The sequence below is a fragment of the Mesoplodon densirostris genome, chromosome 8 (assembly GCF_025265405.1).
Source record: "Mesoplodon densirostris isolate mMesDen1 chromosome 8, mMesDen1 primary haplotype, whole genome shotgun sequence".
Classification (NCBI taxonomy): Eukaryota; Metazoa; Chordata; class Mammalia; order Artiodactyla; family Ziphiidae; genus Mesoplodon; species Mesoplodon densirostris.
This window is the reverse complement of record NC_082668.1, coordinates 81,611,737-81,631,106: the sequence shown is the minus strand read 5'-3', so window position 1 is coordinate 81,631,106 and position 19,370 is coordinate 81,611,737. Positions and strand designations below refer to the sequence as shown.

Genomic DNA, 19,370 nt, shown 5'->3' with positions numbered 1-19,370 from the left:
TAGCACTAGCTTATTTCTATTGATTCTTTAGGAAGAATATTTGTTTCCTGCAGATGAATTCTATCTTTTAAGAAAAGAGAAAACACTCTCGTTAATTGAGTAGACTAAGATACATCCATATTCCACATAATATCTTTTATTTGAATAGACTTGCTTGTACAAAACTTAATCAAAATGGGATTATGTAAAGCTTAGTGTCACACAGGAAAAAGTTTATAGATATTCCTAGAGAATTCTATCATGAGCTATTATGCCATAAAAGGTAAAATAAGACTAGAAACTTAGCAATAATAACATGCCTTGAAATTTTCCTAGCCATTTGATGTATATGTTTATATCTACACATGGTATTTCCATTTAGATCCAACTGTATTAGAAAATGATTTGGTTTTCTGTATTTGGTTACATTTTTATACTAAGAACATACGCCTCAGTTACATGAGTGGCTTGATTTAGACCTAAAAATAAAATATAATATCCAAAATATAATGTAAAATATTGTATATATATCACTGCATGTTAAAGTTGATATAGTCTAGTTATCAAGTTGAACTCTCATTATCCCTAAGCTTCTTTAAAACTAATCTTCATTCTAAAATAAAAATTTGAAGCCAAGTTGTAGAAAGCAAAGCAATGTACAATCCCTCTTACAACAATAATTCAAGGAAACTAAAAATTAAACATTAAAGCTATCATCTAATTAAATTCAAATAACACAAATACCTATAGATACATTTTTAAAAGCATCTATTTGCAAAGACAGTCACCAATTGTGCTGCTGAATGTGTACAGAGAACAGTAACCAGAGAATTCTTTTTAAAAATATACACATATACACAATTCAAGACGAAAAATAAAGAAAAATGTAAGTGGCCATTAAATAAATAGGAATACAAGCTATACTCACATATTTATATCTATGTGTTCTAATATATGTTTATATCTTTATTCAAATATTATAAATATAATATATACATTTAAATTTAAAAACACATAAATCAGTATCCAAAGGCAAATGTATTTCATCTCTGACCTGCTTGACAAACATCTTGGAAGAATTTATTTTTATAACATGTAAAAAAATAGTTATTGCATATCTGCTTTTAACCATGATGGAGTAACTGAAACCTTACCATACCCCTATAATTTTTTTTTAAATAACAGAAAACTGAACAAAATATACAGGCATTTGGATTTCATCAAAATTAGTAACTTCAACTTTTCAAAGGACACTCTGAAAGGGAACAGGAAAATGATAGACTGGAAGAGAGTATTCTCAATACTTAGATCTAAAAAATGACCTTTATTCAGCATATATCAAGAATTCTTACAACTCCATAATAAGACAACTCAATTTAAAAATGAGCAAGATTTTAAACAGACATTTCACAAAACAATATATATTAATGGCCAATAAATACATGAAAAGATGTTATTAGTCATCAGGGAAATGCAGTTAAGACTCTCTGATGGTGAAAATAAGATAATAACAAATGTTGGAAAGGTTGTGGAACAACTGATATTCTCAAATATTGCTGGTGGGAATGTAAAACCACACCATCTTTGGGAAACAGTTTGGCAGTTCCTTATAAAGTTAAACATACCACACAGATCAGCAGTCCTATTCCTAGATATTTCAAAGGGAAATGAAAATATATGCCCACACAAAGACTTGTACACAAATGTTCATAGCAGTTTTATTCATAATAGCCAAAAACTAGAAACAGTGAGATTTCATCAACAGAAGAGATAAATGGACTGTGGTAGAGCCATGTGATGCAAATCTACTCATCAATTAAAAAAAGAACAAACTACTGATACATACAAATCAATGAATTTCAAAAACAATATGCTGAGCAAAAAGAAGTCAGACACAAATGAATATGTACATTATGATTCTATTTACATGAAATTCTAAGAAATGCTAACTAATCTGTGATGACATAAGGGAGCTCAGTGGTTGTCTAGGGTCAACCTAGAAACCAGTGGGTAGACAGCCAAGGGACACAGAGGAGTCTTTTGGGGATGTTGAAAATGTTCTATATCTTGAGTGTGCTAACAGAGGTGTATACATTTGTCAACTAACTGAGCTATACATTTAAAACATATTCATTTTGTTATATCTAAATTACACATCACTAAAATTTATTTTTTTAAGTTAAAAAATTTTTAAGTTTATATACTAGATAGAAAAGCAAGTGTATTTGTTCTATCAGCATGTTTCAGTTATTACTCAATGACCCTAAATTCATTAGTTTGGTGAGCATCTCAGATTTTGAGTGTGGTGTGCTGATGTTTTAAATTATACCTGTTTTATTCTTATAATACTGCAATGTAAAACAAACCATTCTGGTGAAGGAAGAATTTTCTATTAAGGAAAGCTAAACAAAATATTGAGTTGAAAGAAATACCTATATAGTCTGCCAACTTGCTTTTGAGTCATATTTTATGCCAGTCTATGGGCATTAACTAAATAACGTATACAGAATATAATCATTTTTTGCTTCTCTCTGGCTTACAGACTTTAGCTCCATTTGCTTCCTAAAAAATAGAAAAAAAGTATGCCTTCATTATAATTTAAAAAGCCATTAGCATAGAATTTCCTTAGAAAAATACACACTATTCATGTATTCAACTATGTACTTATAATCTAGATTTTTGTCATCCTGTCAGTGAGTGGAAATACGTGTTTATGATCCAAACTAATGTTTGGTTCATTTTTATGGCAGTATGGAGTTAAAACCACAGTATTTATTAAAAACAAAATAAGAATGTTTTCCCCAACTCTTCTTTGCGTAATTATGTGGTTTAAGTAAAATAACTAGCACTGATTATGTGCCTTCTAATTAAATCAAGTGAAAATCTGTACTAACTAAACTATTTCCTGAGAACATGATAGGTACTTTGGACACCTAACAACAGGCATAAATATTTCCAACACTAAAATTAGGCAGAGTAGGATATATTTCTCACATGAATCTCCTTGAATGACAGAAATCCATTTCATACAAGTATTGCTAACTCCCTTCTTAATCAACTATGCATTTACTCAAATTAGGCCCAGGTTTTTTTTTCCCGCCCCCTGTGGAAGATACTACCTAAACAGCTTTTCTACCTTAATGAGAATTACTGTCTTTCACAAATCCCAGTTCAGTCTCCCTATAGATCTCCCCAATTTTATCCCTTTAAATAGATTAAAAATAAAGGCCTGCCTCTTTGTCTGAGACATTCTCTTACCTGGGACTTCTGTGGTAAACAAGGATCATGCTAACCAAGAGACAAAAATAAGATGGAAAAGAAAACAAATGACCAAGAAGATAAGTCATTTTAAAACACAGACTGAATCGGGCCAACATCTGCTTTAAAAATGATAAGTGTTTTATATAGGTAGTGATTTGTAAGATGTGTTGGGGGAAAAATTATGTTGGTTGGATATTGTTGAAATAAACACTTCAAGGAGTTGTTGGGATTTTTTTCCCACCTACTTGGTACCTTGCAGTTCCAGTGCCTTAAATGTGTGTTACCTCCTCTCTAAGTGTCTGACACATGTCCAAAGGTCAAGACATAGGGCATGTATCATCATGTGACTTCCTGTACAGTATATAGTATTTTTCTTATGATTATTAGAAACTAAATACAAATATAAAAAGAAAGACAAAATGCTTAAAAAGCTTATGTTAAATCATAAATATTTAGTCCTGGAAGCTTTAAAAAGGGCATTCTAAGTATTGAATGTTAGTTTTTTTCTTCCCATAGATGAAAGAACAAAGAGGTATTCTATTTTTCTCTACAAAAAATAAAACTATATTCTCATAGTCTAAGCCAAAGATATCTGTTTCTCATATAGAAATACTGTAAAAATGAATTTTAATAGATTAAAAATTACATATAAATAAACATTCTAAGGAAACTATGAGTTCCTTAAAACAATTTATTATTCCTTAGGAAATCCAAAATCTTCTGAATAATCTTAAAATTTATAGTAGGTTTATAATATTACAAGGTTAGGTTTGAGGCTGAGGTGGAGTTGTCACAATTTAAAAATTATCATTTTTACTCCACTTCTAGAAAACAGATCTGTGTGGTAACCCCATGACATACCTTCTTATTACATTACAAATGAAATGTTTATTTTAAACACATTTTACCTCTAGTCAATAGTCTAGGTTGGTTACAGGTTGATATTGTAAACAGTCTGAGTTTCTACTTGAATATATAGAGAATCCATGGTGAATCTGTATATTTTTCCTCTCCAAATTTACCATCAAAATTATAAATTTTACACTAGTATTGACTTGACTTCTTTGTTCCCCTAGGGCCAGTGGTGAACCCTCACAAACGGATTGAGATAATTAAAAATCTACATATTTGAGATTCTGACAAGATATAATATACCTAAGTGCAGTCTTTCCCCCATAACTTTGTTTTTTATCCAATCCAGCACTAATGTATGCAAGCATTTTTGGGAACGTATCAGCAATTATCCAAAGACTATACTCCGGAACTGCCAGGTACCACATGCAGATGCTGCGAGTAAAAGAGTTCATTCGCTTTCACCAAATCCCCAACCCTCTGAGGCAACGGCTTGAAGAATATTTCCAGCATGCATGGACTTACACCAATGGCATTGACATGAACATGGTACGTATTTCTGTTTTCCAAAACTGGAGCCCCTCAGGCGTTATAGCTACAGCCAAAATGGAAAAGCCAGTCTCACCAGCTTTGAACCCCTTGCTTTTGTTTCCCTCTCTCGGATGTTTATTTTCTCCCCTGGAGATAGTCTTTCATTCTCAATTCATGGCATTGCATGGTGCTATATCTAGTTACACTGTGTGGCAAAGGCATTATAACATGATGCAAACTGATATAACTGTGTGGATTAGAGCTCCCACTTCTGGTTAGGGAGGGCATTGCTAAGTTGGGACTTGGACTTTCACCACTTGGCTTAGCTGCCAGCACCCAAAATAATAGGTGGACCCATGTGCATTAAGACATTACAAGTAAACAATAATAACTATAATGCCCCCAAACAGAAATATTTTTTAAAAATAGGACATTTTGAGGATTTGTGGGAGAGGTTAAGGAGCTTAAGTATATCATCAACATTTTATAATAGGAAGTTTCATGTTTCTGTTAAGGACAATTTTTCTATATTTTAATCAATTAACTATGTGCCCTTTTACTTTACCTGGTTTAATGCATCTTTCCTTTCAAGGGGGAAATATGGATTCCTTCATAACTCAAGCAAATTCAACATCAACAATCACTTTTCATAACCCTTCCCTCCTTTATCAGTGCTCAAAAATCAATACAACTAATAAGATTAATTGATCCAAAGAGCTTCTTTTATTATTAGGAGAATTGCATACATCTTTTTGACCTAGCTATTTGGCTATAGAGATTGATTACTAAAGATAAATTATAAGATAAATACAAGCTATATAGCATACCATAGACCTATTAAAAAAAAAAGATTAGAATTATAGTACCTTCCCATCTAGCTACTCCTCTATTGGGCAAGGATCCTGTTTCTAAAAATTCTTCATAAAATGGAATCTTTAAAATTTAACGACATCAACAGCATGATACAATTTTTGCATAAGTGAGCCTATGCAATTTAGATTGACTTTTTTTTTATTTGATCAGCAATATCCTAAGAAAAAAATGAAAGGTTCAAAATTAACAGTTAAGGTACAGAAAGCATTGCAAATATTGCCCAGTTTGAAAGATATATTTTTATATGATGTTTATCATAGCTGTGCATGATTTATTTGATGGAGAAGTAAGGGCATGCCATTATAAAATTTTTAATTTGAAGAGCTAATCAATCAGCACATTTCATACAAAGCCATAACTGAATCCCATGAGTTATTTCTGATTATCCCAAAGTTACTTGTGAAAATTCATCTGATAAATTGATCTCACCAAGGTAACACTTTAATCTCATAAGAAAGTACCTAAAAATTGGTCACTTTTATGTACTTCTATCCATATTATTGTTTAATGAAGATATCAGCATTCAGAAACTATTGGGGATTCTCTAATGCTGGGTTGGCTGAAGCAGTGTCAAGAATTTTTAATCAAAACACATGTCGCTCAATTTTGTTGTTGCATACTGCCAGATTATTTCAATAACCATAATAAAACAATTATTTATTTTACTTCCCTTCTCCATATAACTCAAGTTTCATGACCATTTTTTTGTGTGATAAAGTCTATTTTGTGAAAACTATTTACCTTTCATTGTTTGACTCTATTACCTATGAATATGGTTTATATACCACTTGCCTATTTACAATGTACTTATGAAAGATTTATCTCTTTCCTGTCTGCTTCACACCTTAATACATGGAATCACAACACCCACCGGTAAGAACAGGAGGTATTTATATCCAATTTAATTCTCGTGTAAATTGTGGAGATCACCCTTGTTATCTGTCAGGTTTAGAGCTTGTTAAATGATTTCCAATGTTAGTTCTGATTTTTTTTGCATGATGTAGCAGAGGAAATACAAAGCAAGAAACTGGGAAAGATAACTTGGAAGAGGCCAAGTACAGAATAGAAATCCTTAACTTTAACAACGACTTGACCTCTAATACTGTTTATATAAAGTTTCCCCCTCCCCACAAAAAGTCACTTATCTGCCCCTTCCTTCACTCTGGTAAAGGTTATGGGTATACGGTTTGCATTAGATAACTGTCATAAAGAAAATGTCATTCTCTTTCATCATCCTCTATTTTCATGATGTAGGTGCTTTTCTTTCCTCTCATCTGCATGCCTGTCTCACATGATCCTGGAGTGTGTGAGCTCTAAACCATGTGCCACTAAGTCTTGCATGTGGTTTTGAGAGCTTGACTTTGCACGAACTTCTTGTTTGTACACAGTGTCTACATTTCTCATCTTGTGACTGCAATGTGAGTAAAAAATCAAAGTGCAACATAACTCTGAAAACTCAGCAAATGGAAGATGCTTGATATTTAAGAACAATGTGCAAAAGAAAGTTGATTAGAATAAAGCAACTGTACTCTTAGACTATTGAGAGGTTAAAAAAAAGAAATCTAAGTGGATTTTTTACCTCTAACAGCACATCGTTAAATCCCTGTCTTGTTAGTTTATTGTTAACTAAATTGTAATTTAATAACAATTTAAAGTGATTTAACTTTATGTATTGTGATACATAAAAGTACACCAAACTGTTGTATTTTACATCAGCATTCCATGTTATTTCATTTAAGTATAACCTTAAACATAATTTCTCATGAAACATTTCAGGTCATTTTTGCTGTTTAACTATGTCCAAATGAAGTATAAGATGTTCAGTCACACTCGATTAATTGACCTAAAATTATTTTTCATAACCCAAAATATTTGATTCCTTGGTAGATCACAAAACATAAGAAAGAATTGTAGCCAAATTCCTTACTCCATAAGAAAGAATATGTAGCCATATTTCTTATTCCCTGCATCTTTTGCTTTTTGTGAAACAGCTATTACCAGAATGTTCCAGAACCAAAAGCATTCTGGGAACACTTATGGGCTTCCTTTCAGTTGAACCAAATGGTTCAGGTTGCAAAAGGAAAGGGGTCAGGATAATGAAGCTAGTGAAAGGAAGGTGTTCTTTTGCATATTATGTCAGGCTTAGGAGTAGTAAAAATTAGCTCAAAAATGTCCCTAGGTCAAGTCTGGAAAGTCCTTTCCCTTCTGCAGTACTTTCTCAGATTAGGACTGAAAGCATCTCAACGAATTTCCCCAAGTTAAAGCTTTCTTATAACCCAACCTGAAACTTTGAGGTGATTTTAGTTACAACAGTGCCAAACAGAAAATCACCTTCCATGTCGTTGTAGAATCGAGCCATGCACACAGAGGAGCATGGCTTGAATGAATAAAGGCACCAAAAACCATGGTCTATCCATCATTCTGGATGGAGAGAAATAAATCACTTATGACAGAAACCACTCCATAATTTTAAATTATATTTGCATGGAAGAAAAGCCTTTATGAACATTCAATGAAAAATGTTATTCCTTACCTAAAAATGCCCCCATAGTAATGCTTGAATAATAGAAAAAAAATACAGAATAAAAATTCAGAAGATCCAAGTACTAGCTCTCAATACGCCACTTTTCTTGGACAAGTCACTTAACCTCCCAGCAATTTCATTCAACATGTCATTTTCAAATAGTTTTAAAGTGCCAAAACTGCATTTGCTAAATGTGTAAAACAATTATCATGGAAGTTTTTCTGCTTGAGGATGTAGAGTCTAACCTACTTGCTGCCTACTCTCCTGCTCCCTCTGAGTCTGCTTTATGGAACATTTTATTCTGCTTCAAATATTATTCAAAAACCACAGAACTAAGTGAGTGGTAGAACTGGAAGGCAGAGAACCCAAGGGGATCATTTCAGGTAAAGACAAGGACAGGAATAGAGGCACATATTTGTGACATCCAGGGCAGAATTAAGGCAGGTAATCCAGAAACAATTTTGTTTAATTTATTTTAGGAAGAAAGGGGAGCAATTGAGTATTTTTTTAGTCTGGGACATTAATGGAGAAAAACTTGGGAACCAGTTGTAGAAAGGAGTTGGAATAAGAACCTAGAAAGAGAAATAAATTCTTCAGCAAGGCAGATAGGTGAGGTTTCCTTAAAGATAAGCAGGAGAGAAAAGAAAAATGGTGATGGCATTCATTTTGAGGAATAAAGGGGAAGGCCCAATGGCACTTGTACTACATGGTCCAGTCTCCTTGATCAAGCAGAGACTAAATGAATTCCTCAGAAAGGAGAAGGTGTAGGGTAGGAGAAGAGTTGAACAAGGGAGAATTTTTAGAGATTTCAATCAAGAGTCAACCTAGTCGGCTAAAATTGCTTAGAATCCCAGTAGGACTCTGAGTGACAAAACATACACTTATAATGGACCCAACAAGCAAAGCCAATCAAAATGGAAAGGAAAGTAATGAAGAATGACATATTGTTTAATAGAAATTCCTACTTCATGAGGCTGATGTTATTTCTAAGGAGCATTTTAATAAAAATCTGATTTCATTTCCTTCCGTGACTCTTTTCCTGCTCCTCTGTTATCTGCTAACTCTGACTACTGACCATGACTACTACTACTAACTGCTTACTACTACTACTAACTACTATCTATTTAACTAGTAACTACTAATATTAACCTGCATCTACAGTCTAACTCTACTCCATCAAAAATTTTGTTGCATCCATTCTCTATACTGATTTAAATAACTTCATCTGTGCCAGACCTTCACATTCAAATACACTCCACTCATGTCCTGTTTTGATACACCATAGTGAAATGTAATTTCAAGCTCTTTCAGTATGTCCAATTAAGCAACTCAGATAAAATAATCCTTGTGACATTAAACCCCACAGGAAATATAAAGCAAAATTTATAAAATAACATGGCTTGTCTCTACCATAATATTTTTATCCCCCTTTACCTTTTTCTAATGACCCTTATATACTGAAGTTGATAAATACAATGAAAAATCTTTGACTAGTTCATCATAGAGCTAAAATAAAATGACTACAAATATGATGCCCGTCATGTCTGACCACCCCTCCAATGGGGACCCTGTTTTCAAGAAGTCTGCAGAAAATAAAATCACTCATGTTTAAAGATATCAACAGCATAATACAATTTTTGCATAGGTGAGCCTACAATTTAGATTGATATTTTTTATTTGACCAGTAATAGTTTAACAAAAAAGCATCGGTTCAAAATTAGCAGTCAAGGTACAGAAAGCTTTAAAAATATTGCCTAATTTGAAAGACATACGCTTCTTCTCTACACTTAGGTCCAAATGGCCTAACAAGTAAATCCACCCATTTAAAAAGGGAGCATTGAGATTGGCAAAAACCTGCATTTAAATGATAATGACCCCGAGGATTGGTGACATCTTTTAGTTTTCTGTAACGAAATACTTAGTTACTACTTAGGAGTGGAATTAAAGTAATGCTGTTTACAATGCACCTTAAAAAATGTTTTCCACTCCATGCTGATTAGTTGATAGGAATTGCCTGGCTCTGCAAAAACTGGATGGGTAGTAAAATTTTGCACTCACAAGAAATCTACGATTAACACACATACTTACCAACTGTAGCCAGCACCTGAACCACAGGTGCTTAAGAAAGGGCAAGTCACATGTCTTTCCTATTTTTCCCCAAGGCTATTTATCCTAAGGTCTCAAAAATGCCACAGAACACAACAAATACCATCTGGAGCCCACTGACATGAACAATATCAAGCTTAAGACAAGCATCTGGTATTTTCAGGTTACAAATTGTATATGCTCAATCGTTTCAAAAATTATGATGGTCACTTCAGCCTGGCCTCGAACCATCAACAAGAAAGACTTATTTACATCTGACACCGTGCTGTTTTAATGCAAAGCAAGTTCATCAACAGTGGGATCTGATCTTTAGCCATTCCTGAGTCAAGAAAAATAATGACAGCATGGTCTGGGGCTTTACACATGAAAAAGAGTCATTGCAGAAATACCATGCTGAGGCGATGAACACACTTCTATGCTTCAGTGTCTCTATTTGTTAATAATGTTCCTCTCACAGTAGTAGGATGGTGGAAATGATATCTCAAGTTGTTTTTCAACTTTTAAGAATTATGGTACTATTCAAACAGGACTCGAGTGCAATTTCTTATGCTGAAGAGTGTGATGTGTTTCCAAATACTTTCTCTGGAGTAGTAGAAGCACAGGAGTAATTCAAGCTCAATTCAGTTTAGGGTCAATTAATACTCAACACAGGTTTAGCCAATAATAAAAAATAGAGACATCAAAGTTCATTTTTAAAATATTCTTTGGAAATATGAATTTAGGTCCATTAAATTAAAATATTAGAGGAACTCAGCACTTATCAAACCTAATAAAATCAAACCATTCACAATTTCTCCCAAAATAAAAGTCCAATATTTACTTTAGTTAAAGAATTTTCTGAGACATTACCAACAGCCTGAGGATTTATATTGAAAATGGATATGTAAAGTTCCACCCAATATACCAGATATTTTAAATCATTTTTTAAAGGTAAAAATAAGCACAAGTAGTTCATCTAATCCAATTGATTATATAGCCTTAAGGCATCAGACTCAGGAAAAGTATATATATTTTAATTGTTTTTCTTGGTTTAGACACATTGCTATCCATGGAGTTGAATGTGGATGGAAAAATATATATAATCGTGCCTCTTTCGTGCCAGATATTCCTAAAGAACCTATTTTAGTTTGCATCTTGGGCTCCTATTAGTCAAGTGGGCTACCCCCAGCAGAACTCTACACTCATCTTAGGGACCATCTGATAAGAATCTTCCTCACTTGGGGTCCAGCACCTCATATAGTGCATTTTTATGCTCTGGAGCCATGCTAAATCATTCACATATGTGCTGTAGATAATTTTTCCCACTCTACTGGTCATCTCCTTAGATCAGAGTGCTCTACAATACACATGAAACTGAAACAAATCAGTAGTTAGAAACACCTACCATAGTGGAAGGGAAAACCAAAGACTCAGTCCACACAGGTGTAATTATTGTACTGGAATCATAGAGGTCCATGTCGAGCCATTATCTAGTTTTGACTGTGAGTCACAATATGTGGACGCTGGGAAAATCGGGCCTTAGTAGTATTTTCTAAGATGGGCGCTTTGGCCCAGATTCTAACTCTGATTTTATCTGAGTTATCTAGGAACTGTGCTTAATATTTAACAGTAGGTAACACCAGCAATGAGGTCAGAGCATTATAATAAGGTAAGAATAGTTAATCAAGATGTATTTTTCTATGAATTACTTATTCATAACATGTCTGCATAGCTTTTGGTTACTTTTTTCTTCTCATTTTTTAAAAAAATAATTAATTTAGTTTATTTTTGGCTGCATTGGGTCTTCGTTGCTGTGCACGGGCTTTCTCTAGTTGTGGGGAGCGCGGGCTTCTCATTGCGGAGGCTTCTTGTTTCGGAGCACAGGCTCTAGGCACACGGGCTTCAGTAGTTGTGGCACGCAGACTCAGTAGTTGTGGTTTGCGGGCTCTAGAGCGCAAGGTCAGTAGTTGTGGCGCACAGGCTTAGCTGTTCCGCGGCATGTGGGATCTTCCCGGACCAGGGATTGAACCCGTGTACCCCGCATTGGCAGGCAGATTCTCAACCACTGAGCCACCAGGGAAGCCCTTCTTCTCATTTTTAAAGAACTCTTTATAATTTATAGACAAAGAGTTCATTGACACTTTATCTGTCATCTATATTGCAATTTGTTCCTAATCTCTTTTCAATATGCTGGTTTTGTTTAGGGTATCTTTTGAATTGTAAAGTTTTCTTTTTGTTTTTTATTATCATCCAATTAGTCAACTTTTCTTGTATAGTTCAGAGATCCTGTCCTGTTTTACAAAGATCTCACTAAACCTATGGATTGTACAAGTAGTTTCCTAGGTTTTAAGTTTTGTTATATGATTTGGAAGAAAATTCTGAATCTGTTTGAAATGTAGTTCTGTAATTTTCTTCACATGAATAGAAGATAGTACTTTTTCTGTTGATTTTAAATACCACCTGATTTACACATTAAATTATTAAGTATAATTGGAATACATATCTTTACTCCCAAATTGGCTCTATTTGTCCATTCCTATGGCAATATAATGAAGATTTATACTTAGTGGCTTTATACCATACTTCAATTTCTGACAAGATAGGTCAACTCTTACTAATCTTGTTTTTCTTATTTTGGGGGACATTTGAGAGTATTTATTCTTCCATATAAAATATATGACTATTTTAACTCATTTACAACAAACTCCACGTTGGGCTTTTGAGACAACCCAAAGATCAGGTTGTCAAATCTGGCACACAAAAATCAGAACTTGTAACCAATATTAAAGTTTACTAATAATTTCAAGAATATATGTAATCATAAGGCATAAGTAAAGCATAGAGATCCTTCTTTGCATATTAGTATGTGTTCTGTCTCAGATTTAACATGGGAGGTCCTTAAACTGTGTATTAATGACATAACACTTAAGCAGAATGAAACTTTTTTGGTCATTAAACATTCACATTTTATAGTCTGGAAGTTACATAGCTTACATGACATTTTCCAGAAAGTCATGTCCTATAAGTCTATTGATGACATTAAAACAAATCTGCTTTTGAAAGAACATTAGCCTAACAGTTATTAATAAAGTAAAATAACAATAATAGTAAAAATAATATGAGCTATAATTTAAAGACTCCAAGATCTTAAGAAGATACCAAGTGCTTTGCAAGCCCTCAGATCAGTTTATTCCAGTACAAGCTGCCTTTGAAATTTATTTCTTATGAGTGAGGAATGAACACAGGAATTCACTTTAATGGGAAATTGTTGGTGGGTGAGTGGATGGATGTGAATACTTCTCAACTTCTGTATCATCTGTGAAGAAACAGTAGAGAAAAGTCTAGTTCTGGGTAGAAGATAGATAAAAGGCAGCTCATTCTTTAAAGTTGGGCAGCAGGATCTTTATCACACCTACTTCTACCTGAACAGGTTATTAACACCATTCACAGCCAGGTCATGCTGCATTTCCCTGTCGATAGTATATGTTAAAACCAGACAACATTCCTTCTGCAAAACTTCTATGCAACATTATTTTTAGTTAATCTAACATACACTGAATTTTGTCACAGCTTGTTCACTATCCTAATCAAACATAAGATTTAAATAATGTAAAATAAAATGATCTAAGTTGAAAGTAAAAAAAACACCAAAATCTACTGATGAAAGTTTCGTTTATCATAAGCAATTTAAACTAGACACATCCTGCCAAAAACACTCTATAGATAGGAGCTGCCCCACACCCTTAGTGTGCTTGCCAGGAGCAGGTCACTAATCTTTGTCATTAGCTGGTCACTTTTCTTTTCCCGGTATTCCTCAGCAAGGATAGAGAATGGACTGTATTCCTGTTGCTAACCTTTTCCTTTTTATGAATTTTATATTAATTTTAACATAATTTTGAAATTTCAATATTAAATTCTCATCTTTGCCCCACGTTAAAATCATCTGAAATATGTTAAACAAATTTTGTGCTTCAGACCCACCCTACAACAATTAAACCAGAATTGCTTATAACTAAGTCAGAGCATCAGTATTTTTGTCTATTCTAGCATGTAGCCAGGATTGAGAGCCACTGATTTAGATCCTAAAAAATTACATCTCCTTCAACAAGATTTTATAATGTTCTTAGAAATTCTTACCTTTGTTATTAAATTTATTCTTAAATTTATATAGCTTGGTCAAACAAATGAAATATATTACACATTTCCATTTTTACCTGCTTATAAATAATATAGAGTTTAACTATTTATTTTCCTTATAGCCACCTTAACAAATTATTTGCCTCATTCTTTTTTTGTTTGTTCGATTAACTCTTGGATGTTCTAGGTATGCAATTTTATCAGCAACAAAAAGAGATAAATTCATTCTCTTTTTTAAAAAATATTATTTATTTTCTTTATTAGTTCACTAGATTCTCCAAAAAAATTTCAAATAGTAATAGCTGACTTTATGAAAATAGCTTCACCATTAACACTAATACTTTAAAAATATCCTTGCATTCCTCAAATAAATCCTACTTGGTCATAGATTTTTTTGATACTTTGTTGAGTTTATCAGCTAGTAAATTATTTAGAATTTTGCAACTATTTTATAGTGATGTTGATCTATAGTTATAAGCTCTTTTTTATTATTTAAATCCACTTTATTTTTATTTACTTTTCCCTTTTTTAAAACATCTTTATTGGAGTATAATTTCTTTACAATGTTGTGTTAGTTGCTGTTGTATAACAAAGTGAATCAGCTATACGTATACATATATCCCTCATATCCCCTCCTTCTTGTGTCTGCCTCCCACACTCCCTATGCCACCCCTCCAGGTGGTCACAAAGCACCGAGCTGATCTCCCTGTGCTATGTGGCTGCTTCCCACTAGCTATCTATTTTACATTTGGTAGTGTATATATGTCCATGCCACTCTCTCACTTCATCCCACCTTACCTTTCCCCATCCTTATGTCCTCAAGTCCATTCTCTACGTCTGTGTCTTTATTCCTGGCCTGCCCCTAGGTTCTTCAGAACCTTTTTTTTTTTTAATTCCATATATATGTGTTAGCATATGGTATTTGTTTTTCTCTTTCTGACTTACTTCACTCTGTATGACACACTCTAGGTCCATCCACCTCACTACAAAAAACTCAATTTCGTTTCCTTTTATGGCTGAGTAATATTCTATTGTATATATGTGCTACATCTTCTTTATCCATTCATCTGTCAATGGACACTTAGGTTGCTTTCATGTCCTGGCTATCGTAAATAGAGCTGCAATGAACATTGTGGTACATGACTCCTTTTGAATTATGGTTTTCTCAGGGTATATGTCCAGTAGTAGGATTGCTGGATCGTATTAGATGTACTTCTGATGTATTTGTGGGGAGGAAGGTGATCTCCACGTCTTACTCTTCCGCCATCTTGAAGGTCTCCCTATGTGCTCTTTAAATGTTAGAAAGAAATCATCTGTTAAGCCATGTGTTCCTGGTGGTTTTAATGGTAGTTCTTTAATCACTATTCTAACTCTACTATAGTAATTATTTTTTATATTTCTTTCTTAGTCAATATTGGTGATTCATATTTGGTGAAAAATTCATCCATTTAATCTAGGCTTTCAAAGTTTTTACAAAGTTGCTTGTAGGATTCTCTTTTAATTCATTTATTCAGTCTTTTCTGTATAAGTAGGTACATCTGCCTTATCATTGCTAAATTTGTATATTTTTGTTCTTTCCTGTAGCAGGCCTTTGAAAGATTCATTTATTTCACTAGATCTTTTTCAAGGAATTAGCCTTTGGATTAATTTATTCTTGCTATGCTACTATTCTTTTCGTTTTCAGAATTTGCCTTCATTACCCTCTTTTTTATTTCTTTGTATTGTCCTATTATTCTTAACAGTTGTTTTAAGGTTTTTTATTGTTTGAGTCTTTCCTTCTGTAATATCTAAGACATTAAGACTATATATTTTCCTTTCAATGCAAGTTTTTCTGTGGTTCCATGGGTTTTGACATGAAATGTTCTCCTTCTGTTGCTTTGTAAATTATTTCTTTTTGGATCCAAAGGTTATCATAGAGTGTGGTTCTTAATTTTCACATACTTCTGATTTTTTTAGTCACATTTTAATAATTTTTTTCTTGTTTTTTGGATTACAGTCAGAGTTAAGGGACTATATAAACTTTTCTACTATTATAAATATTTAAACACTCACATGTAGTGCAAAAATTATCTATGGTTGCATTTGTTTAAAATGAGTCACCTTTATAAAGGTTTTCCAAAGCATTTAGCTTTATTTTCATGGGGATGGGGCAACCCTGCTCTCTTTCTTTACACATATTTATTTCATTTTTTATGTGTAGTACGATTGAATTACATAATTTCATGAACAAGTACAGCTGACATAAATAGGTCTCAGAACATAAGCAGCTGGTTTGTAACTCAACTGGTAGAAGTAGAAATGTGTAGGGACACAACAATATGTAACATTCAGAGTGTTGGGTAATGAGAAGCAACATATTTTACAGAAGTGGAATCTAATAGGTGGAGGAAGAGAACTTCTACTATTTTGAGAGCTTCTGCTATTTTGCAAAAGTTATATAATTGCTGATACAACCATCAGTTTCCTTGGAAAGCAATTGAATTGCTGTCTAGCCTTAATCTTTCTGAAGAACAAATTCCCTAACTGGTACAAAAAGAAAATGGCATTTATGCTACATTTTTATTCTTTCTTACTTACTGATAAACCAATAAATAAAATGAGTGGGAAACATTTTGTATTTCACCATACTAGTAACAACTTTTGAAATCCAATCTGATGAACAGTTATGGCAAGTCACAATAGTTGAAAGAATCCTGGAGTAAGTTTGAAGTCAATTCTTCCACAAATAAAATCCCTTAATGCACTTATACTTCAGCTTTCACATGAAAAATGGGGAAATCACCATTCTATATTCCTTATATAAAGTTGATGAATCAAAAGAAGATTTGATTTTAAAATATTATACATGAGAAATTTCTCTGAAATATACAACTAGGTCCAAGTTCAAAATGGTATATCAAGTGTGAAGTTGTACTTAAATCACTCTTTTCATCACCTGGCAGATTGCACCTCCCTTTTCCCTACTTTGTAAGCAAGCTCAGATCATCTACCATCAATCCACTTGTAAAAAAGTATTTGCAAAAAAAGTCCATTCATCCACTGTGGTTAAATTCTGTCCATCCCCTCCTTCATTCCCTCTCTCAAGTAACTGGGCAGTTGAGGGGAAGGTCCTGAAATTGCTTCTCAGGATGCTGATCCCTCCTGTTACCTTTAGAAACCCTAGTGAGTTCCAAGGTTTTCCCCTGCGGCCGTATTTCAGAAATCCTAATGCACCCTTTTAAGTCAGGTTTTTGCTGATATAGCAGAAGGACTCCAGAGTTGGAGTAGCAAGAATATGTATGCAAAAGTAATAAATTCCCCCTGCCTACACATCATCACCCACACTCCAACTCATCCTAGGCCCCGACTTAATTGGGGCCAGGTTAAACTTTGAGTGTCCTTCTGAAAGCAAAGGAACATCTCATAGTTATGCTGTTAACTGGGGATGGGAACTGCAGGGGTGGGGGAAGATGCAGGAGGGAGGACTCTGTTTCATTTTTCAAGGAACCTTTACTTGCACCAGAACTTGTTGAGGATTTATGACATTGTTTTCCGTGTCTATGTGCAGTAAGATTTTGTTCTGCTCATGTTTTTTTCCTAAATTATGTAACCATATGATATATGTTGAAAAGTTGCATGTAGAAAATTAGTTAATTTTCCCAAGGCTTATCAAAGCCCTTAGTCATGGATCCTACAATACCCTGCTTTGCCAGCAATCTGGCCAGATATGATGGCCCTATGCAATAAAATAATAAGCCACATGAAAGTAAAATAAGAAAGTAGATAAAAAAGCAATTTGAGCTTCAGACCAGGGCTATATATATTTATATGTTTAAAACTACCAAAAGAATCTACCTATCTTGATTACTGGTTAAACGTGTAATCGCCAAGGAAATATGAAAAATATCTGCTTCCTATCACTTAATGATAAACCATAATCATAGAAATAATATAATCTGGGATGACCTCAAAATTATGGAATCCATTAAAGAAGAATATTAACTTATAGAAACAACAAAAAGCAAGGTTCAGTACATTTTAAGTGCTAAAGATTTATCAAGCCTAGAGTGTTCACATAGCAAGCAATAATTCTATTAGAATCAAAAATGCTATAAAATATTAAGGTTGTACTCTAGGGCAGAAATTTAAGATTTGATATATTTCTTGCATAATCTACTTAATAATCATGCTTGAGGTTTAGTGTTTCATAAGGAATGTTAATTTCTGTTTTGATTAATCTTAATTTGTCAAGATTTACATGTATTTAATGACCCAATGAATTTCCCCAGAAAATTTCCTATTGTCAGTTATCACAGTTACCAAAGTTGTTTCTATGATTATTTTGCTATTTAGGGGAACCATTTGCCACACTCAGATTGTCTTTCTCAATGTGCCCTTTTTAGCATCTCTTTAGGAATGTCCCCCTCTGCAGCTGTGCTAAGTGAAACAAACCAGAAACCATTCATTACACCATAGGTCAACTTTCCAATACTATCTAGATAAGGGGCATCTATTAGATAATATATTTTGATTTTTTTCAAAAGCAAGTACAAAACTTCAAAACACTATGGAAGGGGGTGTTTTTTTGGTAAAAACTCAATTGTTGATGCTCTTCCAACATAACCTAGAAAGTGTACATACCACCAAAAGAGAGTGTTTTGTGATCCAGGCTAAGAGACAGCAAACACTGAATCTTGTATCTTAAATTTGAGGAAGGAATAATAGAGTTTGATAGATGTTTTCTATGGCATAGTTATTTCCATTTTTGCTCTCTCTTTGTATAATTTCTTCAGTTTTACTTTGATTTAATACTTCTGTCTTGTTTTGTGGTTGTTGGGTGGTTCTTGTTTGAATGTCCCTAAACTTTGGGCTCTCTAATGGTAAGTTATGGGATTGATTTCTTTTAATAATCACAGAAAGCACTTCATACTCACTTAAAAGAACAAATGTCTCATTTGTCTTACATAATTTGAGAGTTCCACAGAGTTTTGTCTACCTAAATTCAAGTAAAGGGAAGTTAATCTTACATTTATAAAATATTCAAGTGACTTTATATCATAATTAAGATATGGAATTTTTATCAGCCTTGAAAAAATGTTCTGGAACTTTCAGAAACTTTAGAAAAGTGAAATTACAGCTCTTTACTCAC

The 19,370-nt window shown here is 33.4% G+C and overlaps 1 protein-coding gene across 6 annotated transcripts in view; it reads left to right on the top strand.

The window, feature by feature from the left end:
• The window catches only part of KCNH7 (potassium voltage-gated channel subfamily H member 7), a 453,243-nt gene that overhangs the window by 398,493 nt on the left and 35,380 nt on the right, over positions 1 to 19,370 (top strand). For all 6 annotated transcript variants that reach the window (XM_060106825.1, XM_060106828.1, XM_060106826.1 and 3 more), the window contains one exon: positions 4,442 to 4,641. In XM_060106825.1, the coding sequence (XP_059962808.1) occupies positions 4,442 to 4,641 (200 nt within the window). The remainder of the gene's footprint in view (positions 1 to 4,441; positions 4,642 to 19,370) is intronic.